This window comes from Gossypium hirsutum, chromosome D11, assembly GCF_007990345.1.
Source record: "Gossypium hirsutum isolate 1008001.06 chromosome D11, Gossypium_hirsutum_v2.1, whole genome shotgun sequence".
Taxonomy (NCBI): domain Eukaryota; kingdom Viridiplantae; phylum Streptophyta; class Magnoliopsida; order Malvales; family Malvaceae; genus Gossypium; species Gossypium hirsutum.
Window position 1 is genome coordinate 47485145 of NC_053447.1, and position 24662 is coordinate 47509806.

At 36.5% G+C, this 24662-nt stretch overlaps 2 protein-coding genes and 1 non-coding gene across 3 annotated transcripts; 2 read left to right on the forward strand and 1 right to left on the reverse strand.

The window, feature by feature from the left end:
• Nucleotides 1-610: 610 nt before the first annotated feature.
• Nucleotides 611-2510, forward strand: LOC107913579 (cytochrome P450 CYP73A100-like). The gene is given in 3 exon segments (XM_016842211.2): nt 611-1604; nt 1607-2207; nt 2210-2510. Coding segments are annotated over 3 exon segments (1605 nt in total). The 5' UTR covers nt 611-671; the 3' UTR covers nt 2281-2510.
• A 6165-nt stretch (nt 2511-8675) lies between these two features.
• Nucleotides 8676-8993, reverse strand: LOC107911174 (uncharacterized). The gene has a single exon (XM_016839057.1). It carries the CDS (start codon nt 8991-8993, stop codon nt 8676-8678), a length of 318 nt encoding a protein of 105 aa, XP_016694546.1.
• A 4172-nt stretch (nt 8994-13165) lies between these two features.
• LOC121223915 (small nucleolar RNA R71) lies at nt 13166-13272 on the forward strand. Its single transcript, XR_005921381.1, has one exon. It is a non-coding gene; the product is annotated as a small nucleolar RNA R71 (small nucleolar RNA).
• The last annotated feature ends 11390 nt before the right edge of the window (nt 13273-24662 follow it).

Here is a 24662-nt window from a genome sequence, read left to right on the forward strand (position 1 = left end):
TAACCAAGTAAATTTAAATATATTGTTCGGTCAGGACAAAAAATTGAAAAATACAAGATCTAAAATTGATCAATTCAAAAAGTATAAAAATTAAATGTTAAATTTATAAATTATGTGAAGTATACTATGTAATAGCAGAATTTGACAGGAAGAGAATCTTGTTAATAATATTTTTGGAGTAAAGAGGAGGCCGAAGGTTAAAACCTAAGACGGTTTCAGGCACTTAAATCCTATCAAACATGACACCCTCAGCATCAGACAGTAGAAGCGCAGAATTACCAGCAGAAGAATTGGTTACCACTTGTACATTAAAACCCGAGTAACACCTCCATTTAGACATGAAATCCGCAGCTTGATTAAAGGAGAATCTTGTTTTAGTTGATTCATAAATTTATAATATAGAAACATGACGTTGAACGCCCTCCCTCCACCAACCAACTAAAAACAATCTTGACTTTGAAAATATCCCCTACCCCTTCCCTGCCTTCCTACCTTGATTCTGAAAAATAGAGCCCATGGATTCTCTACAAAACCATTAGGCACCCACCAACCCTCCTACCAAACTTCATCCACTAACATTTTATGTATGTGTGAATATATATGCGTATCGTTTGTATCCCATTCCCAAGCCCTTCTCATCAGTTCATCTCACTTTCTTCCCATCTTTAAACATGGCTCTGCCTCAGCATCATTCTTGTAACAAACCAATTCTGGTCACAACTCTCTCCCTACTTATTCTTGCACTCACCAAAATATTGTACCCTCAGCTCTACATAAAATTCTCACTCACCCTTGTTGTGCCACTTGCTATTATCTATTACTTCTTTTTCAAGTCTTCCACTTCCACTGCTCTTCCTCCAGGCCATTTCCCGTTTCCAATATTTGGAAATTGGATCAAAGTAGGGAATGACCTTAATCACCGCCTTCTAGCTTCCATGGCACAAACCTACGGTCCAGTTTTCCTCCTAAAACTCGGCTCTAAAAACCTTGTAGTGGTCTCAGACGCTGAGCTAGCCACCCAGGTGCTGCACACACAAGGTGTGGAGTTCGGTTCCAGGCCACGCAACGTGGTTTTCGACATCTTCACGGGCAACGGACAGGACATGGTGTTCACGGTTTACGGTGATCATTGGCGCAAAATGCGCAGGATCATGACACTGCCATTTTTCACCAACAAAGTTGTGCACAATTACAGTAACATGTGGGAAGAAGAAATGGATCTGGTGGTTAATGATTTGAAGAAAGATGAGAATGTGAAAAGCAAAGGGATTGTTATCAGAAAACGTTTGCAGCTGATGCTTTATAATATCATGTGTAGGATGATGTTTGATGCCAAGTTTGAGTCTCAGGAAGACCCCTTGTTCATTGAGGCAACCAGGTTCAACTCGGAGAGAAGCCGCTTGGCTCAGAGTTTTGAATACAATTATGGTGACTTCATTCCATTGCTACGACCCTTATTGAGAGGGTACTTGAACAAGTGCAGGGACTTGCAGACCAGGAGGCTGGCCTTCTTCAACAACTATTATGTTAAGAAAAGAAGGGAAATAATGGCTGCTGAGGGGGACAAGCACAAGATAAGCTGTGCCATTGATCACATTATAGATATGCTCAAATGAAGGGAGAGATTAGCGAAGAAAATGTGCTCTACATTGTTGAAAACATCAACGTTGCAGCAATCGAAACCACACTGTGGTCCATGGAGTGGGCCATAGCTGAGCTGGTGAACCATCCCCACGTTCAGCACAGGATCCGCCAAGAAATCTCCCGAGTCCTCAACGGAGAGGCTGTGAAAGAATCCAACCTCCATCAACTGCCCTACTTGCAGGCCACAGTGAAAGAGACATTAAGGTTGCACACCCCAATCCCATTGTTGGTCCCTCACATGAACCTTGAAGAAGCAAAGCTTGGTGGGTTCACCATACCTAGGGAGTCCAAGGTGGTAGTCAATGCCTGGTGGTTGGCCAACAATCCCAAGTGGTGGAAAAACCCTGAGGAATTCAGGCCAGAGCGGTTCCTGAAAGAAGAACATGGCACAGACGCCGCCGTGGCTGGTGGGAAAGTTGATTTCAGATTCCTGCCATTCGGTGTGGGAAGGCGCAGCTGCCCTGGAATCATCCTCGCACTCGCAATATTGGGGCTTGTCATAGCCAAGTTGGTCACCAATTTTGAACTAAAACCTCCCTCGGGAACCCACCAAATCGATGTGACTGAAAAGGAGGGCAATTCAGCTTGCACATTGCCAACCACTCAACCGTTGCCTTCTGCCCCTTTGCCCATTAATCTTGCCACTAAATTTTTCATTTTCATATTTTTCTGCAACTATTGAACAATAAGAAAAGAATCATTTCTCATGTAACATTACGTGTTGTTCTATAATTGTTTTGAACAAGATATGTAAGAAACAAAAATAATTCCGAATTTATTTTACCTTATACCAAAATTTTAACCTGTGATCTTATTTTGCTGTGTGTGTGCTATGTGTAAAGGTAAATTTTTTTCTCAGTAATGTTTCTATTTTTGATGATCTCAGCAATAATATGTGTAAGGTAATATAAATTGTTCTATCCTAATTTTTCTCAATGACGCTGTTGTTTTTGTGTGTACACTTTGCAAATACAAAGATGGACGATCCTCCATTGAACCCAAGTTTAAAAACTGTCCTAAATCTTTAATTTCCATTGTCCTTTCAGTTTCATCAGATGGTATCATATTCATGTCCAGTTGTATCTGCACCAATATGATGTGTCATACATTTACAGTATCGTATATTTTTATCCCATAGCTAAATCAAATTACTTTTTATAATGCAAAAAGTAAAGCATAAAATCTCCTCCCAACTGATGAGCTCTTGGATTTTGTAGTTGATGAATCATTACATCAAGCAAGACCCTAATGCCTGACTCCATTAATTATTTTTGGGTTATTCATGTTATGTATATATTATTTTTTATTTAAAATTATTATATATTTATACAAAATTAATAAATTAATTATAAGATTAACATGTATATTCTTTTATTTATATAGTATTCATAGTACTCTTTTTTATGATATCAATTTTATCATATAATCACTAATTCTTAACTAAGATGAATTATACATTTAGACTCAATCTCAAATAGTGTGTCACTAGGGAAAGGCTACATCTAAATAGTCTACAAACAAAATGAGTAACTGTGGTTCGAAGAAAGCTCAAATTGTGAATGGCTACCTTTGATTATGACCATCCTATGGTTAGATAGGACAATTTTGAATAGACAAGAATTAAGCCTCTTGGCTGTTTTTTATTTTATTTTATAATTAATGATAATTTTTAAAAACGCCATAACTCTTATACCGTTTTTCTCGTGGAGCCTAAACTCATCTTTGAAACCCTAACATCGCATCTTTGCCCAAGCTTCGCATATTTGAATCTCATATTATTTGAAAGAAATATATGAGGAAAACCTCTTAAAGACACCCATCAGTCCACCACATTCGAAACTCTCTTGACTAGTCTTTTCAAGTCAAGTTTAATTGCACCTCAGGCTACATCCACAACCCTAACACGACACCTAAGTCCATCAAGTAGGTCCCACAATTGACCCTCTTTTCCTATAAATACTTTCTTTTTATATTGAGGAAGGGGAGAAGAATAAGATACCTAACCTCATCCTACTTAAATCTACTTTCACCATCTCCTTAAAGACAATGACTTTTTACACCTCCTACTATATGAACCTCATCCATTATAATGATGTCGCGTGTGAAATGATATGTGAATTGTGCAAGTATACACGTCTAATCAAGTAATAAAGTGACAAGTGAGATCATCTCTACAGGGATTGAATTAGGTATAAGAGTGGTCAAGTTATTATAATGAATTATGATTAATGTTATGGCAAAACCAAGTTAAGTATGCTGTGGTAATTTAAAATAGTAAGGATGTGTGCAAAATGTATACTAACTAATACTAGAAAATGCTAAGGCAAAGCAAGAGTGACAATGCAATGGCAATTACGAGAATAATTACGTGAATAATCTATGAGCGAACAAGTAAATAACTAAGAATGCTATGGAAAAGATATAGGATAGAAGGTCTACGATATTGATTCGGAAGGTTGGGATTACTAAGAATCTACCATTACTTTCAGTAATGCCTTAGCAAAGTCGTGCTTACTCTACTGCTCAGAAGAGACCTAAAGTAACCTGTTTCTTTTGAAAGCTAGATCTCAAGTTACTTGGCCTGTGTCTATAGGCCTTAGCACGATACCCTGTACTATTTTGTCTTCATTCTATACAAAAGCTGCTCTATGTCTAGAATTTACTGCAAGTATTCGGTCAAATACCTGCTTGTATCATTCAATTTCAATCCAACTCATTCAACCTTTTCAGAATTTGATTCAGTTTATGGGCATATTGCACACTTATCTATGTCTAGAGAATGTACGCATACAATTGGGAAATAAAAACAATTGAATGAAACTATAGATTAAATCAAACATCTGCTTCAACCATTAAAGAAAGTAAAAATTTTCATCATGTAATCCCAACCCTATGAGATTTAGCTTATGGGTTCGCAATTAAAGTTCAAGTTCAAAATAACACCTAACATTGTTTCGATCAATTCAATTCACTAGATAACATATTAAGAAATAATGGAAGAACTTAGGAAGATGGTCGTCGCCAAATCAATCCTCAATCTAGCTGTGCAGTGTCCTATGGTGGCTGAGAGGGACTGCCTTCAGTCTTCTCTTTCTGTCTCTAGTCAACCGCTACCTTCTATTTTTGCCTCGGGATCTCTACACCTTTAGGGTTCCTCCTTTGGATTTTTATAAGCTTTTCTTCCTAGGGTAACTCTAACAACCCACGATATCTTCTCTTCTTTTTAGGTAGATTTTTCTGGTACAAGTAGAGTTGGGCTGAAATTGGTTTGCAATGAGTGTTGACTTGGTCATCTTCTTGAAATTGCCACGGCATACAAGGTAGCAAACTGTCCAACCTTTTGCCCCAGCAAACCCTCACTCATTTATTTCTTTCTCCATATCCTACACCTGCCAAACCACCAAACACAACCTTTCTACACGCAATTAAAGGTATCTAGCATGTAAACACAGTGCAAGCTCTTAATGCAATGACAAAAATACTAATAAAATGTTTTAAAATGCCACTAAATGTACGTAAGTACAAGCAATTAGCTGGTTCTAAGGGCATGAAATATAACTCTTTTGAAGAGTTATCACACCCTCAAACTTAAGTTATTGCTTGTACTCAAGCAAAATATGCATAAGTGCATTATGCAGTAATATTGCCAGTGCATGTACCCATCTTGTACTGCTAATCTATTTGAAGTCCAATATATACATTAATTCTCAACCATCTTCTCTCTTTAAAAATTTATTTGAGTTTTAAAAGTTTGGTTTAACAAAGGTAGTGTAGAAAATTGCTCCCTAAAAACAAAATTTCCTAAATTCCATGTATGTTCTAGCCATAACAAATATCTCCTAATTTACCCAATTCATTTGTTACCTAAACTCAAGTTACTCTTGCTCTAAGCATACTTGAAATGTACAAACCATTTATATTTGTGTTTTTTTGTTTTTTTAAAATCGAATATATTAGGGGATTTAGCATGTCACAAAATTTTTTTACTTGATAATCACAATAGAGCATACACCGAATTACCTAGTATTAAATCATGTCACAATTTAAATAGAAATCATTCTTGAAGCTAAGGCTTTTGACTTTAGAAGATGGATGGAGAAAATAACTACCTCATTAGATACTCAGCCCGTTACTATAGCAGAGTGCCCCTAATTTATTTACTTTCTATTACACACTCTTACTTAAACTCACCTTTCTAGTGAACAACATGATGGAGCAAACAAAGTGGTGTTGACTTACTTGAAAATTCTAAGCATTGGAGTGCCTACTATCCTTTATTTAATAGTGCCAAGGCAATATGACTGAATTTGGCTTCAAAAGTCCCTAATTTCATTAAAAGATACTCCCTACAACTCGAAAAAATCGAGTATATGACATCTCATTCTTAGAAATTAATTTCCAAGCAACCAAACCTAAGCTAAATTCACCTAATCCACTGTTACATGTTCTAGGTGTATTGAAGAATCTAAGCTCATCATCAAACATCATAAGTACAAATTGTGCTCATCATAGGCAAACAAAACGTAATAGTTACATTATTATGGCAAAATAGATTTAATTGTACTGCAATGATTATACTAAAATGATCATACATACTAAATATAAAATGCAGCCTAAATGCATAACACACCCCAAACCTAAGGGATGCATTATCTTCAATGCATAACCAGATACATAAGAGAACAACTAAAAGAGAAATTTGCACAATAAATGCCATAGCAAAAGGTATGAAATGCAAGATGCATGAAAGAAATAGAAAACTTAGCTGGCGTAGACTAGCATGTAGATACTTCATTCTACCCGACGAGTGGATTTTCGGGCACTGACTTTATATCGTCACTTTCCCTTTTTGGGGGTCATTTTCCCCCCTCATTGTTAGTTTCCATTAACTCATCGATCAGATGATCAATGTCACGATCCTGTGCAATTATGGGCACTGGTGGCAAAGGTGGATCCAATTCTTTACCTTTGGTTGTGGCAATAGTGGCAGTTTTATCTTGTTCTTTTTTTCATCCTTTTCAATATTTAGAGATGCCGTCTTTTCAGGCTCTTCAGTTGTAGGTTGAGTAGGCTCCTTAGCAGTAGTTTAAGTGGGCTCCTTGGTAGTATCAAAAGATGGAAGCAAAGTGGCGGGGAAGACAGGGAAGTTAGGCATGGACTTTGTAAAGTTCTTTCACAGGGATCTTTTGAGAGCCAAATCCCTACTCCTCACATCGGCCCAATATTGAGCTTGTTACTATTGGGCCTGAACCATCTCCTTAGCTAGGTGAAACTGTTGGATTTCAAAAAGGGAAATCCTCTACTCCAACTACTTTAAGGAGTGCAATATTTGCTGTTTCAAGGAGCTAAGAGAAACTGGAAGTGCTGTCGTGGGAGAAGGCATAGTAGAGGAAGTGGTGGCATGACTATGTTGAGTTTCCCTGGCAACATCAATGCCTTAGATCTTGGTAAAGATTGTCCTGGTCAATCCATCCTTGTTAGGGGAGATATCTTCATTAGCATTGAGAGGGACTTGGGCGGTTCGACTTAGAGCAGTAATAAGCGAAGGGAGTTTAAGCTACTAATATTCTTCTCAGCACACTAGTGTACTTCCTAAAAAATAATGCTCCCGACATTAATTATTCTCCCTTTTATAATGGAGTGAAGCAAAAGCATTCTCTATTTCAAAATAGTTGTATTGTGCGTAGATGACATAAGTCGGCTCTTCAAAAAATGATACCATACTTTCCCAATAGGCTTCAACAAAGCCATCTCAATAGTATAACACTCTTGACTAGAAATAGTCCATCGTGTTTCTTCGATACATAAATCATCCAATACCTAGGCTAAACCCTCTACAGGGATACTTTTAGCAAATGGTGTGTGTTCGTCTTGGAACTTGCAAGACCAAACTGTGTATTAATATGATCTTCATAAAAAGGAACGGAACTACCCCTTACGTAGATAAAAATCGAATCTAGAGAATTGACATGGGCATCAAATTCTCGAATAATTTTTCGTAAAACATCCTCGAGGTGCAAATAGAAAATGTTCCACCCATGCTTTTCTACTATGGAGAGCATAAATTTATCGTATCCCATGTATGGTTCATCTTTAAACAAGAACCCTTGCTCAAAATAGAAAAGGCACTTCACGATGTTGTTATTGTAAAGAATGTCTTTGGCTGAGTAGCACCTGCCTTTGATGGTTCAGCAGTTTTGGAGGTAGTTTTGATGCAAGCCATTGGAGAAGACTGGAAGAAATTTTGGAAAATGTAGTGGAAGAAAAAAAAGAGAGATTAAAGAGAAAAAGTAATAAAAATGAAAAATTTAGGGGAAATTTAAGAGACATGAACAATTGAGAAGAAGAAAATAAGGGAGATAGTGATGACAATTTAGCTAAAATGAAACATGCTAGGGAAGTTGCGTGACGTGGAGGAGGAAAGAAGGAAATTAAGAAGGTTTTAGGGGGAAAATGTGAAGTGCCCTAATTCTTAAATAGAAAGTTGAACTTCTTTTCCATGGGCTCGCCAAGTAAGCCAAAATTGGCCTAGTTAGAAAAAACAAATCTCTCTTCTTGGATTTATCTGTACGGTAATCCTTACGTTATCCATTTACCCAGTTTGTTGTAATGCTATGACAAACTCCTCTTAATTTCACAACTGCGCAGTTCACATTCTTTATTCTATCTCTAGAAGTAATGGAAAAGTATTTAAAAAATAAAAAACAAAAATGGAAACAATATTAAATGAGTACTAAAAAAAAGTAAAATTAAAGTAAAACAAGTAAGGAAAAGAGAGAAAAGCAATTGTTATCTCAAACGTTTCGAAGGTTAATGAAGAGCTTGTCTCGATCCACATGGGCACCCTAGTAGTGCTTTAAGTGTTGCCCATTAAACTTAAATGTGATCCCCATTTTTAAGTCTTTGATAGTAACTGCTCCATGAAGATACACTTGAGCTACTTCAAAAGGACCTGACCAATGAGATTTTAATTTACTAGGGAACAATTTGAGCCTAGAGTTGAATAACAATACCTGTTGTCCTAGTTCAAATTATTGCAACATGATTCTTTTATCGTGGCAATGCTTGGCCTTTTCCTTGTACAACTTAGCATTCTTATATGCTAGTGCTCGGAACTCCTCCATTTCATTCAATTGTAACAACCTTTTATGTCCCACATCGACCGAATCCATGTTTAGCTTCTTAATAGCCCAAAATGCTTTCTGCTCAAGTTCAACAGGAAGGTGACATGGCTTGCCATAGACAAGCTTAAAAGGTGAAATCCCCAACGGTGTTTTGTATGCGGTACGATATGCCCATAAAGCTTCATCTAATATGGTAGTCCAATTCTTACGAGTAGGATTCACCATTTTTTGTAATTTTTTTAATTTCTCTGTTAGAAATTTCAGTTTGTCCGTTTTTTTTGGGGTGATATGTTGTGGCAATCTTATGTTTCACCCCATATCGATGCAAAGCATTAGCTGCCAACTTGTAGTCAAAATGAGACCCCTCAACATTCATAATGGTTTTAGGTGTACCAAATCTTGTAAAAAATGTTATTGTGTAAAAACTTCATCACTGGCCTTGTATCATTAGTAGGGAGGGCGACAGCCTCGGCCCATTTAGAGACATAGTCCACTACTAACAGTATGTACACTTTGCCCACTGACGAAGGAAATAGACCCATAAAGTGTATTCCCCATACATCAAACAACTCAATTTCTAGTATACTTTGCAATGGCATTTCGTGTCTCCTAGATAGATTTCCTATTCTTTGACAATGGTTTCATAACTGATATAATTCATGAGCATTCTTGAACAGACTTGGCCAATAGAATCCTGATTGAAGTACTTTGGCAATAGTTCTCATCCCTCCAATATGTCCTTCATATGGAGCTGAATGACAATACTACAGAATGCTATAGATTTCGTCATCAGGGACACATTTCCTAATTATTTGATCAGTACAATGTTTAAACACAAAAGGTTCATCCCAATAATAGTGCTTGACATCATGAAGAAATTTTTGTCTTCTTTGACTGTTGAGATCGGGTGGCAACGCACCACTCAATAAATAGTTCACCATGTTGGCATACTAAGGTAATAATGTGGCAACTAACAGCTGTTTGTGTGGAAATTCTTCTCTAATAAATGTGTAATGACCACTTTCACTTCCATGTTCTAACCTCAACAAGTGATCAGCCACTTGATTCTTAGTCCCTTTCCAATTTTTAATTTCCAAGTCAAACTCCTGCAGCAAAGTATCCACCTAATCAACCTCGACTTAACATCTTTTTTGCTCATTAGATACTTAATAGCAGGTGATCTGTGTAGACTATGACCTTTATACCAACTAGATAAGAACAAAATTTATCGAATGCGAACACCACAACCAATAACTCCTTTTTCGTGATGGTGTAGTTAAGCTGCACTTCCGATAAAGTTCTGCTAGCATAATATATTACATGTAATATTTTTTCTTTCTTTTACCCCAACATGGCTCCCACAGCATAATCACTGACATCACACATGAGTTCAAAAGGTAGTGTCCATTCTGAAGCTACTACAATTGGTGTTGCTATAAGTTTTTTCTTTAACTTTTCAAAGGCTCTCAAACACTGTTCACCAAAATTGAAAGGTCTATAAAAACTGCACAAGGGTTTAGATATCCTAAAAAATTCCTTGCTGAATTTTCTATAAAAACCTGCATGGCCTAAAAAACTTTTAATACCCTTGACACTAGTGGGAGGTGGCAAATTTTCTATCACTTCAATTTTTGCTCTGTTTACTTCAATTCCTCTTTGTGATATCCTATGCCCTAGGACAATTCCTTTATGAACCATGAAATGAAATTTTTTCCAAATTTAAAACAAGATTCGTTTCTTCATAGCTGCATATAACTAACTCTAGATTTTTCAAGCAATTGTCAAAACCATTCCTGAACATAGAAATGTCGTCCATGAAGACTTCAAGAAAATTTTCACCATGTTGGAGAATATAACCATCATACATCATTGAAAAGTTGTCGGGGCATTACATAACTTGAATGACATCCGTCTGAACGCAAAAGTACCATATCGACATGTGAAAATTGTCTTCTCTTGGTCATTAGGGGCTATGACAATCTGATTATATCCTGAATAACCATCCAAAAAATAGTAGAAAGCTTTCCCAACATTTAATCAATGAGTGGTAGGGGAAAATGGTCCTTCCTAGTTACCTTGTTAAACTTGCGGTAATCCATACATACTCTCCAGCCCGTGACAGTGCGAGTTGATATTAGTTCATTATTATCATTACTTACCACATTACCCCTCCTTTCTTGGGTACACATTGTAAATGACTCACCCATGAGTTGTCTGAAATCGGGTAAATAATGTCAGCATCAAGCCACTTGATAATCTCTTTCTTGACAACTTCTTTCATGATCGAATTTAGTCTTCGCTGTTGTTCAATGGAATTTCTTGGGCAATCTTCCAACAAAATCTTGTGCATGCAGAATGGAAAGCTAATTCCTTTTATATAAGTAAGGGACCATCCCAATGCTTTCTTAAATCATCGAAGAACTTCTAACTACTTTACCTCTTGCTTGGGTGTCAGCTCTGCAGAAATCACTACCGGTAAAGTACTGTTGTCTCCCAAATATGCATATTTCAAATGCTGTGAAAGAGGTTTTAACTCCAGTGTAGGGGGTTCCTTCATAGAAGGTATAGGAGGATTGAAGGATCGATTTGATAAATCCAAGGCTTCAAACTTCTTCCTTGGTCTATCCATTATCTTCATGGCTTCCATAAAATCACCGAATTCCTCAAAACTTACTGTATCACTTTGTTCATGTGAGTCTTTGTCACTGTCAGAATTATTGTGGAAACATCTGGTGAACTCCTCCACTGTTGTTTCTATCAACCCAATGGCGTGCCATTCATCATTAACATCAGCACATTTCAAAGCATTACATACATTGAAGGTAACCTGCTGATCATTTACCCTCATGGTCAGCTCGACTTTCTGTACATCAATTAAAGTCCTGCTAGTAGCAAAAAGGTCTTCCAAGAATAATTAACATATCTTGGTCAGCTTCACATTCTAAAATAAGGAAATCTACTGGAAAGATAAATTTATCTACTCTTACCAACACATCTTCAATTTTACCTTATGGATGTGCGTAGGATCGATTAACCAGTTGCAATGTAATTGTAGTAAGTCCTGTTTTTCCAGTTCTCAGCTTCCTGAAAATAGACATAGGCATTAGATTTATACTCGCTCCTAAATTACATAACGCCTTACCAACATGATGATTTCCAATTGAACAAGAGATAGTGAAACTCCCTAGGTCCTTCAAATTTGGAGGTAATTTATTCGTCAACATTACTGTGCACTAATCAGTGAGATCTACAATCTCAAATTCTCCTAATTTGCGTTTTTTTGAAAATATATCTTTCATAAATTTCGTGTAATTAGGAATTTGCTCCAAAGCTTCAACTAGTGGTATGTTGATGTGGAGTTGCTTCAATACATCCAAAAATCTTTTGAACTGAATATCATGCTTAGAATTATGAAATTGATGAGGAAAAGGTAGAGGTGGTCATCCTTCAAGTTGCTGATATAATTTTACTATGGCATTCTTGTTGACAACATGATCTGATTCTGCCACAACATTTTGCTGCTTACCCTTTTTAGGTTCAGAATGTTTTTTAGATGACTCTGGGATCTTTACCTGGTCGTTATTTGAGTTGTCTTCTCTTGCCTTGGCATCTTGAGAAATGCTATCAAGCTGAGTTTCACTTTTAAGAGTGATGATCTCAAATTCTCAGCATCACTTGGCAATGCTCCTTATGGTTTTGATTTTAAAGCATTCGCTATTTGCCCTACTTGATTCACAAAAGCTCGGAGGGATGCAACCTGTCTCTAAATTACAACATTGCTTTTAGCCATATATTCCTTAAACAAAGCTTCAATAGATGATGATGTTGATGCCTGACCTTGCTGAGTATTCTACCTTGGAATAGAATGATTATAACTAGGCAGTGCACTGTTGGCGTTCTGTCTTGTAGAATTGTTAAAATTTCCCACACCTTGATTATTCCAACTAAAGTTCAGATGCTGCTTCCACCTTGGATTGTAGGTGTTGGAATAGAGATTATTATTTCGGTTAAAATTACCCATGTAGTACATAGATGTTGAATTTGATGGGCATTCATCGAACACTTAATCCTCACCACAATAAACACACAATAACTCGGCTACTTTCATCTCTTGAACTGTAGTGGGTTTTTTCATTGTTTTAATCATATTAGCCAAAGAAGATACTTAGGTTGTCAATGAAGTGATTTCATCCAGCTCCATAGTACCATCAGCTCTCTTACCCGTATCAACTCTTGGTGTCGAATATTGATAATCATTGTTGGCAATCTTTTCGAAAATCTCATATGCTTCATTATAAGATTTATCCAACAAAGTGCCATTGACGGAAGCATTAACTACCATCCTTGTATGCGCATTCATCCCATTATAGAATATCTCCATCTGGGTCTAGTGTTGAAATCCATGCATCGGACATTTCTGAATTAAATCTTTAAATCATTCCCAGGCTTCATATAGTGTTTCATCCTCTAATTATCGACAAGATATGATGCCATTTCTAAGATTGGTATTCATATTTGGGGGATTATACCGTAGCAAAAACCTCTGGCAAAGGTCATTCCATGATGCCACTATTCTCGACGGCAAAGCTTTCAACCATGCTCTCGCATGATCTCTTAAAGAATATGGAAACAGTTTAAGTCGCAGAGCATATTTAGGAACACTGTGTTGTCTAAACAAGTCACAAACCTATAGAAAAAGCCTTAAATGTAATCTTGGATCTTCAGTAGGTAAACCACCAAACTATCCTACTATTTGCAACATCTGAAACATTACCGATTTTAGTTCAAACCGCTGAGCTTGTATTTGTGGCCTAACTATCCTTGGATTCAGATCATCCAAAATTGGCATAACATGCTCTTAGATTGGTCTTTCTCGGTCATTTATCACCCTACGAACATGAGGATTAGTGTCTTGACCATGCAAATTATCATTCATACCAGGTATCACCTTACGAAGAGGAGGATTAAGATCTTGACCATTTGGATTATCATCGTGACCAGAGTCATTCCTGTTCCTAGCCATTTTTTGTTGTTATTTCAACCTTTTTCGTAAAGTTCTCTCGATCTCTGGGTCAAAAGGATACTCTTTTTTAGCCAGAATGCCTCTTCTAATGCACATATGGAAAACTTGTAGAAATTAAATTAAACTAAGTTAGATAAAACTAATGGAATTAAGTAAAATAACTAAACAAAATTACACCAAATTGTCGATCCTCGGCAACAGTGCCAAAAACTTATCGTGTGTAAAATGATATGTAAATTGTGCAAGTATACATGTTGAATCAAGTAATAAAGTGATAACTGGGATCATCTCCATTGGAATCGGATTAGGTGTGGTCAAGTTATTATAATGAATTATGATTAATGTTATGGCAAAACCAAGTTAAGTATGCTGTGGTAATTTAAAATAGTAAGGATGTGTGCGAAATGTATACTGACTAATACTAGAAAATGTTAGGGCAAAGTAAGAGTGACAATGCAATGAAAATTACGAGAATAATTACATGAATAATCTATGAGTGAATAAGTAAATAACTAAGAATGCTATGGGAAAGATACTGTGGCAAAGGATAGAAGGTTTACGATGTTGATTCGGAAGGTTGGGATTACTAAGAATCTGCCCTTACTTTCAGTAATCCCTCAACAAAATCGTACTTAATCTACTGCTCAGAAGAGACATAAAGTGACCTGCTTCTTTTGAAAGCTAGATCTCAAGTTACCTGGCTTGTGTCTATATGCCTTAACATGGTACCCTACACTCTTTTGTCTTCACTCTATACAAACGCTGCTCTATGTGTAGAGTCTACTGCAAGTATTCGGTCAAGTACCCGCTTGTATCATTCAATTTTAGTCCAACTAATCCAACCTTTTCAAAATTAGATTCAGTTTATGGGCATACTACACACTTGTCTATGTCTAGAAAATGTACTCATACAATTGAGAAATAAAAACAATTGAATGAAACTGTAGATTAAATTGTATATATGCTTCAACCATTAAAGAAAGTAAAAATTTTCATCATGTAATCCCAACCCTATGAGATCTAGCTCATCGGTTGGAAATTAAAATTCAAGTTCAAAATAACACCCAACATCGTTTCGATCAATTCAATTCACGGGAGAACATATTAAGAAATAATAGAACTTAGGAAGATGGCTATCACCAAACCAATCCTCAATCTAGTAGTGCAGTGTCCTGTGGTGGTTGAAAGGGATTGCCTTTGATCTCCTATTTCTGTCTCTACTTAACCCTTACCTTCTATTGTTGCCTCTGGATCTCCACACTTTTAGGTTTTCCTCTTTTAGAATTTTATAAGCTTTTCTTCCTAGGGTTAGTCCAACAGCCCACGATATCTTCTCCTCTTTTTTAGGTAGATTTTTCTAGTAAAAGTATAGTGGGCTGAAACTGGTCTGCAATGAGTGTTGACTCCTTCATCTTCTTGAAATTGCCACGGCATATAAGGTGATAAACTGTCCAACCTTTTGCCCCGGTAAACCTTCACTCCTTTATTTCTCTCTCCACATCTTGCACCTGCAAAACCACTAAACACAACTGTTCCACATGCAATTAAATGTATCTAGCATGTAAACACATTTCAAGCTCCTAATGAAATGATAAAAAAATAAAATGTCTTAAAATTCCACTAAATGTACCCAAGTACATGCAATTATCTAGGTCTAAGGGCATGAAATATAACTCTTTTCAAACGTTACTAAACAACTCTCCACACCTCCTATGGTGTGAACCACTATCACTAACCATCTCTTATCACTGTATTGTATTAATTGGCATCATGTATGAGAATCATAGAATAAATCTATATATTTTCCCCTTGAAAGACATGATAGGTTAGAGTGGGAAAACCAAGTGACTCTTCTAGATCCAAATAGGAGCAAGTTCGGCAAGTCAAGCCAAATCTGTGTGGTGGAGGCTTATCATCCACAATATGTGCCACCTCAGCAATTGGATATAAGAGGTGCCCATCCACCTTCTTTCGATCATTTAGTGGACAACCAAGGTGAGGGATGATGTAGCAGTCTTGAAGATGAAAATAACTCTCGTCCAACCATGTAGCATATTAAGAGTTACAAGAGCAAAAAGAGTATAAAAACTTAGGGGGAGGTTTTAGTTTATATAAGGTAGAATTTATACAGTATAAAAGTTTATATAAGCCTAAGTACATAAAGATACTAAAGTTAAAAAAAACTACAAACGACGCTTGGAGCTTCATTAGCACTAGAGGATGCACTGGTAGACCTAGAACACTTAGTGGGAGGATTGGTTGAAAGGCCGAGTTTCTTTTTAGAAACTTGCTTAATAAGGGTTTTCGGAGCCATGGGATTCAACTAAGAATTAACTATTGAATACTGTCAAGGAACTTAAAGGATCGAGACTTGTTGAGTAATATTTTCTTATGTCTTTGTGGATGAGAGTTTTTGGGTATTTATACATGTTGTTATTAATACTATTGCAACTCATGATAGGGCCCCACTATTTTTTCTAGACTCCGCTACGTCTAGTACTGACACTCACTGCGAACTCTAGGTTTATTGGGCACGTGTCTATGAAGCACATGATCCTTTCCGTTCCTGGGGCTATTATTTGGGTGGGCTCTATTTTTGTTGGACACGTATCTGGGTGGGCTGTGGAGAATGGGGACCCTTCTATGAGCTCCCTTATGTATGTGAGTTGAGATAGTGGCCTTCCTTAGGTTCCTACGACCTGGGTCTGTGGCCTTGTGTTGCAAGCTGGGTCCCTAGTTTTGCCTTGTGTTGCTGTTGTCTCGTGGTTCTCTTGGCATTCAATCTTCTGGCGGGACATATTTGGGCCACGGGTCGGAGACATAAATCCTTGGTATAACTCGGGTCAATAAGTGTTGTTGTATAAAAATCTACTCCCCCCATAGTGGGCCTGAGGGGTTCTATAAAGTGGTGCACCTTAGGTCGATCATGTCAAGTTTTAATGCAGCTTGTTGGGTATGCTTGTGAGCTGTGATGTGTAATGGTCGTTCTGTCGTGTGCGTGAGTGGGTTTCGAATGTGCATATTTTCCAACTAAAAGCTGAAACATTTTCATCTGCTCGCATCTGGGTCGTTGAATTTTCTTGGTTATATGAATCACCAAAGAGTGGGAAGAGTGATCCTTCTTGAAAAGGGTGAGCCTTTGGAACCCTAAAATTTTCACACATAGCATTTTCTACAATTGAAACAAAGGTAATTTCAAAACATTAGTGCTTTTTAATTTATGTTTTCTCTTTCCTTTTTTTGTATCAACATTATGCCAAGGATGAGAGGGATTGGTAACCGAATAATCTCAGGCTTTCTATCGTGAGAACGACCATCCCCTATTCTGGTGACAGACAAACTTTATCCCTGCACCACCATGTAGGAGGACCTGCAACCAAAGGGGTCGCATCGGCTATGTGAAATCATCGAAGGTAGTTTTCTTCTTTCGATTCTTGCGTTGGAGGCTAGGTTCCACTTGCCACTGCCCCCTTTCTTCTATAGTTTGCTCAAGGACTACAATATTTGGCCTAGCCAGCTCTCGTGTTTTTCTTGGTGGATTGCCATGGTGTACTTCATCGACTGCTCTTGGCATGGTGAGGTTCCTTTACTCGCCATTTTTCAGCATCTATATCATTTGAAGGGCCATAATCTAGAGAACTCATTGGGGTTCTATTATTTCTCTCCTCACAAGAGGGTGAAGACAATTATTGTGAATCAATATTCCAACCTTCGTCTAAATCAGGGGACCATGTTTTACTTTGTAGCATATTTGGCAAGATTTTAGGTTCCCAATAAGGTGGCCTTCGCCAAGCTAGAACATGTGTTCGTTCCAACAAACTCTCTCCATAGACATGGTTGTGGCCCAGTTTTGAAGGTTTCGCACTAGGCGTCTGTTGGTTTTAGAGGACCTTATCACGGTGATGAATGTTTTTTAGTATTACTTAGAGGCTACAGTCCCAAAAGGTGTAGGCCTGGCAGTAACGTAGAGCTCGCCCACTCTTTTGGTGCACTGCCTGAGAAATGTACATGGCCTCATGACTCCTTTGACGAGTTAGGCCTATATTGCGGGGCGCCACTGGCGGTAACGTAGAGCTTCATTCGTTTACTGTCACCGAGTATGCACAAGGGGAATGTGGTAGGCAAAATGTTAATTTGTTAACTACTTCCACTGATCAAAGGGTTGTTGTTGATGCAGGGATTAATCATAGCTCTTAGGATAGTTCAAGCGAGGTTGACAATATTTCCCACGAGATTAACAAAGCTATGGGAATTGCTTCTTTGATGAGTGGTGCTCGCAAGAAATGTAAGACTATTGCGGGGGCTGTACACATTAGTTTTGTGAGTGAGGAAGAGGGTGTTACGTGTAAATAACTAATGCAATTGTGCAAGTGTACACATCATTCAAGTAATAAAGTGATAAGTAAGTATCGTCTCCACAGGGATTGGGAATTGGTAAGAAATTGAGTATGTTATTATAATGCTATTAACTATGCTAAATAGCAAAAAATATTCTTAGGTTGAATAAGATGTTTATATAATGAATTAATGAAATCAAATTCCAAAAACAAAGAATTAATATGGAAAATAAAATATAGTGGCAAAATACAGATAAAGCAAGGGTAATTCTATTGTTGAATGAATAGGGCTAGAATTATTAGGTGAAATACTCATATCAAAATAATGCCATGGCTAACCAACTGCAAAGAGAGTCACTACTGTAACCTGCCTATTTCGATAGCTAGATTTTAAGTTAAAAATCGAAGTTACTGTATGACTACAGAACTCTAGATTAATAACTACAATGAACGTTCTTCTTTGCACAACTCGCAACATCTATGTCTAGAGTGCTACGAATACTCTGTCGAGTATTCGCTTGTGTCAAACGATTCAAGATCCAGTATATTTAACATTTTTAGAATTAAAAAATAAATCAAAGAAAATAGCACACAATCAACTATATCTAGAGCTTGCATGCATGTATTTAAAATAAGCATAAATCAAATGAAACTGGGACATAGACAATCTCAAATCATAAGCAGTAAAGATGATAAAACATTCACCCAAATAACTCCAACCTAGAAAAGGTTTAGTTAATGGATGGAAAGTTAACACCAAAATAAATCATTCATCAACATTCTCAAAATAAGTTTGAATCAAAGAAATCAAGAAAAAAAGGCAGAAATGTAGGATTTGTCGCCACACTCCAACTTCTCTATGATCTTCAGGTTGCTCGTGAACCCAAGGTAGATGTCTCTTTCCTTTATTCACGCTTGTACACTGCTATCTTAGCTGCTACCCTTCTTTTTCTCTGGAATTCTCCAATGGAGTTCTCCTTTGCACAGAGAGAAACTTCTATCACCAATTTTTCTTTTACGCCGATTCTCCTCTTCCTTTATTTTCTTCTCCTTTCTCATTCTTTTATTGGGTAGATTCATCCCACCTCAACACACATTTTTCATTCCTATTTTTAGGTTGGTTTTTCTGGTACACCACAGCTGGCTGAGAGTGATATGGATTGTAACACCTCTAACCCATCTCTGTCACCGAATTAGGGTTACAAAGCATTACGATACAATAAATAACCTTTGAACATTATATCATTCAATAATTTAATCACATCATAAACCTTTTATACACATGCATACTATCCCTAAATCGAACCCTCGAGGCCCTAAAAATAACTTAAAAACGATTCAAGAAAAATTTGAAATAGTTTGGAAAGTTTAGGAAAAAGATACAAAATATGCAAAACAAGGGTCACACGGCCATGTGGCAAGCCGTTTGCCTCACACGGCTGAGACATACGCCCGTGCCCCAATTCGTGTAACTTTCGAACTAGGGACACATGACCATGTCCTACCCCGTGTCCTCACCTATCTAACTCTCTTAGTAGGGTCACACCACCATGTCACATGCCTGTGTGCTAGGCTGTGTAACTCATTGACTTGCACCCTAAGAAAATCATCAGATGACACCTGGTCGTGTCGCTAGGCCGTGTGTCTCACACAGTTGAGTCACATGCCCGTGTTTCAGGCCGTGTGGACCCAAATTTACCAAAAAATTAGCCATTACAAAACCTAACCATGCATACATATTAAATAAATTTGTGCACACTATAGAGGGACATAAACATCATCCAAACACACACAAAATTCCATTTTAAGATCCTATTTCAACTAACCAATATGCCATTCCAAAGCACCACAATATACCAAGACATCAACCACCAAAACATGTCAATATTATACCATTTCATACATGGTAACCTATTTAGTTACTTACCAAAACATACCACATATTGACCATTCTCAAATCAACCAAAACATACCATAAAGGACCTTATAAACATGCATAACAAGATAACTAAAATGACACAATTTGTCAAGGCATTAATGATACCAAACCAACATAACTTCCAAAAGTTTGTACATACCAAAACACCAACAACACATTCATCAAAACATTATTACAAAGCACCCTATACATGCCATTATAAACCTTGGCCAAAATGCTCAAGAACTACTGAATTGACTGTTGGATAGTGTGATAGATCTCCAACGAGCTTCCAAACCGATCGAGCTTCCGATAATATAGAAGACAAAGGAAAACAACTACGTAAGCAATGAATGCTTAGTAAGCTTGTATAAACCAAACATAACTTACCATTTCATTTGCGTATTATAAAACATAAGCATAAATTCAACCATAACCATAAGCCTATACAACATCATCAAATTCACAAGTTAGTACACTTGTTCATATATATATACGAAATCATCCAAATGATATGTAGTTTATCATGTAAAAACATAACATTTTGCACCTTTAATGTTCCATAATGTCATGATTCATTGCATTTACGTACTTACCTTTCCTTTTCCTTTTCTTGCCTGTTGAACCATCTAGAATTACATTGGATACTCTAGAAAGCTCACACAAAGTGTGCCTTTACATATAACCGTATCATTTCCTTTACATCATTGCTAAAACAAGCTGTGGGTCAAAATGTAATGCTACTCACACGAGCTGTGGAGAATCCACAACAAATACAGGACCTTAGCCATCGGGAGGACATTCAAGACCAGCACCCGAAACAAGAAATCCTTAATGACATGTCATTTGTATCCTAAGAATTCCTACAGTTCAACCGGGACTCAATATCTGTCAATTGGTCATAGCATTGATACGTTTATATATTTCAATCTATTTACAATAAAATAACATAGTAAACATTCAAATTAAATAACATTAATACGATAACTATTCATACGAACTTACCTCGATAATTAGGGGCGTAAAAGTTAAATCAACTAATTCGAAGCTTTAGCTTTTCTCCAATTTAAGTCCGAACATGGTTTATCTTGATCTAAAAAGATAATTTCAATCAATTAAACACTTCTAGTATTCAATTTAATCCACATTTCATATTTATTCAAAATTACCAATTTTCCCTTAACATTTTAAAATTTCACAATTTAGTCCTTAAGCTTATAACTTAAAATATAACCATTTTAATATAAATCCATGTTAATAAAACATGCAAGGGACCTTGAAACAACTCATAATTACCATCATTTCACAATAAAACCCTAGAATTTATAACTTTAATAAATTAGTCCCTAATTCCAAAATTCATCAAAAATCAATTAACAAAACTTGTTTATTTTTCAAAAAATGATTCATAATCTATCATTTAACATCACAAAATACTTTAAAACATTCATGGAATAATCCTCAAACTTTAACAATTTTACAAATTAACCCCTGTTGGGCTAGTTAGAGTAACTAAAACGAACTCAAAAACATATAAATAATTAAAAACGGGGTTGAAATCACATACCATGCAAAGAAATAAACTAGCCAAACCAAGCACCTATCCATGGAGGTTTTTATCACTTGAAATTAGTTTAGGGTTAAGAAATAAAAGATGATACCTTGTTTAATTTCTTTTAGTTTTAAGTTTATTTACCTATTTACCTTATTAACCTTTAAAAACTAACAAAATTTTAATAAAACCATGCCATGCAAATCCAATAATACCTTAAATGGTTTATTTATCCCTCAAGTCCTTTAGTTTAAGGTTTCATAGCCATTTTACCCTTTTAACTAATAGAACTCAACTTTTTCACGTTTTACAATTTAGTCCTTTTCACTTAATTAATTAAGCAAACATCAAAATTTCCTAACGAAATTTTAATATGACCTGACTATAATCCCATGGAGATTAAAATAATAATAAAAAATAATTTACTCATCAAAATTGTGGTCCCGAAACCATTGTTCTAATATCACTGAAGACGGGATATTACAACTCTCCCCCCTAAAGGAATTTTCTTCCTCGAAAATCATACCAGAGAATAGGTTTGGGTATTGCAATTTCATAGCTTCTTTCAGTTCCCAGGTAGCCTCTTCAATTCCGTGATGTTCTAAAGAACTCTAACTAAAGCTATTCTCTTATTTCTTATCTCTTTAACTTCTCGAACTAAAATTTTGATTGATTCTTCACTATACGACATATCTGGCTAAATCTCAACATCTACAGGTGAAATCACTTGTGAAGGATCTGATTGATACTGTCGAAACATCGATACAGAAAATATGTTATGAATCTTTTCTTATTTTGACGACAAGTCCAATTGATAAGCCACTAGCCCAATCCTTTTAATGATCTCATACGGCCCGATAAATGGCGGACTAAGCTTTCCTTTCTGGCCAAATCGGAGAACTTTTCTCCTAGGCGATACTTTTAGAAATACCTTGTCACCGACTTGAAACTCTATATCTTTTCTTTTCATACCCGTGTAAGATTTTTGACGATCAGAAGCAACTTTCAAACTGTCACGAATTACTTTGAATTTTTCTTCGGTTTCTTGAATCAAATTAACACCGAATAACTTTTTTTTCAGCTCAGTCTAGTATAACGGTGTTTGACATTTTTGAGCATAAAAGGTTTCGTAAGGTGCCATTTTAATGCTCGTCTAATAATTGTTATTGTATGCAGCCAAAATAAGAAATTTCTCCCAGTTACCTTCAAACTCTAAAACACAAAATATCCTCGAGTACTTGAATTACTCGCTCAGATTAACCATCGGTCTATGGATAAAACGCTATACTAAAATGCAGTCAAATAGCCAGAGCTTCCTGTAACTTGCTCCAGAATCTAGAAGTATATTGTGGATCCCTATAAGAGATAATAGAATTCGGCACACCGTGCAATCTAATAATCTCAAAAACATACAATTCTGCCAATTTCTCAAGTGAATAATCCGTATGCACTGGAATGAAATGTGTGGATTTCGTCAAACAATCTACAATAACCCATACAACATCTTTCTTTCTCGGAGATAGAGGTAATCTCGATACAAAATCCATCGTAACACATTCCCATTTCCACTCTGAAATCATCACAAGTTGTAATAAACTAGAAGGTACTTGAAGCTCGGTTTTAACTTGTTGGCAGATCAAACATTTTGGTACAAACTCTGAAATCTCTCATTTCATACCTAGCCACAAGTACATCTATTTCAAATTACTGTACATTTTATTGCTACCAAGATGTATTGATAAGCTACTACTGTGAGCTTCCTGTAAAATATTCTGAATGAGATCAGAATTCCTCGGAACACAAATCCTATTTTTGAAGTACAAACTATCGTTTGAACCAACATGAAAATTTGAAGCAGATGTCGACTCAATCTGTTTTCATTTAGTAATCAATTCATCCTTACTTTTTTGAGCTTTAAAAATTTGTTACAAAAATGTTGGTCTAGCTTTTAATTTAGGTAATATAGAACTATCATCAACCAACGTCAATCGTGTGTTCAAAGCTCGCAAAGTAAACAAATATTTTCTACTCAGGGCATCAACAACGACATTAACCTTTCCCGAATGATAGCTGATGATCAAATCGTAATCTTTTAGCAATTCAAGCCATCTTCGTTGTCTCAAGTTTAGATCTTTTTGTGATATCAAATACTTTAGGCTCTTGTGATCTGTGAAGATATGACATTTTTCTCCGTACAAGTGGTGTCACCAAATCTCTAAAGCAAACACAATAGCTACAAGCTCTAAATCGTGAGTCGAATAATTCTTTTGTTGTGGTTTTACCTGTCGGGAAGTATACGCTACCACTTTGCCTTCTTGCATCAAAGCACAACCTAAACCATTCCATGAAGCATCACTATAAATCACAAATTCCTTACTAGACTCTGGCTGAACTAATACAGGTGTCTTGGTTAACAATGTTTTCAATTGATCAATGTTTTGCTGACATTTTTAAGACCATTCTAACTTGAAGTCTCTTTGAAGTAGTTTTGTCAATGGTGTAGCAATCATCGAAACTCTTTTAACAAATCTTTGATAATATCTCAGAGGCTTCTAGTCCACTATAGTCGATATTTTACTCGGGTCAACTCTAATATTGTCTGCTGATACCATATGTCCAAAAAATCTAACTTCTCGAAGCTAGAACTCACATTTTCTAAACTTAGGAAGCAACTTTTTTTCTCATAAAGTCTATAGAACTATTTTCAAATGCTGGGGATGCTCTGTCTCATCTCAGGAATAAATCAGAATATCATCAATGAACACAACCACAAATCTTTCTAAATATGACCTGAATATTTTGTTCATCGAATCAATAAACACAGCAGGTGCATTGGTCAAACCAAATGGCATAACAAGAAATTCATAGTGTCCATACCTGGTTCGGAAAGCAGTTTTTGGCACATTTGAATCTTTAACCCGCAACTGATAGTATCTAGAACGAAAATCGATCTTTGAAAATATAGTCGCACCTTTCAGCTGATCAAACAAATCATTAATACGTGACAAAGGATATTTGTTCTTGATCGTGACTTTATTGAGCTGTCGATAGTCGATACACAATC

Bases quoted from the DNA above. Each gene is read 5' to 3' on its own strand.
- LOC107911174 (XM_016839057.1), bottom strand. From the start codon at position 8,993: ATGGTGAATCCTACTCGTAAGAATTGGACTACCATATTAGATGAAGCT.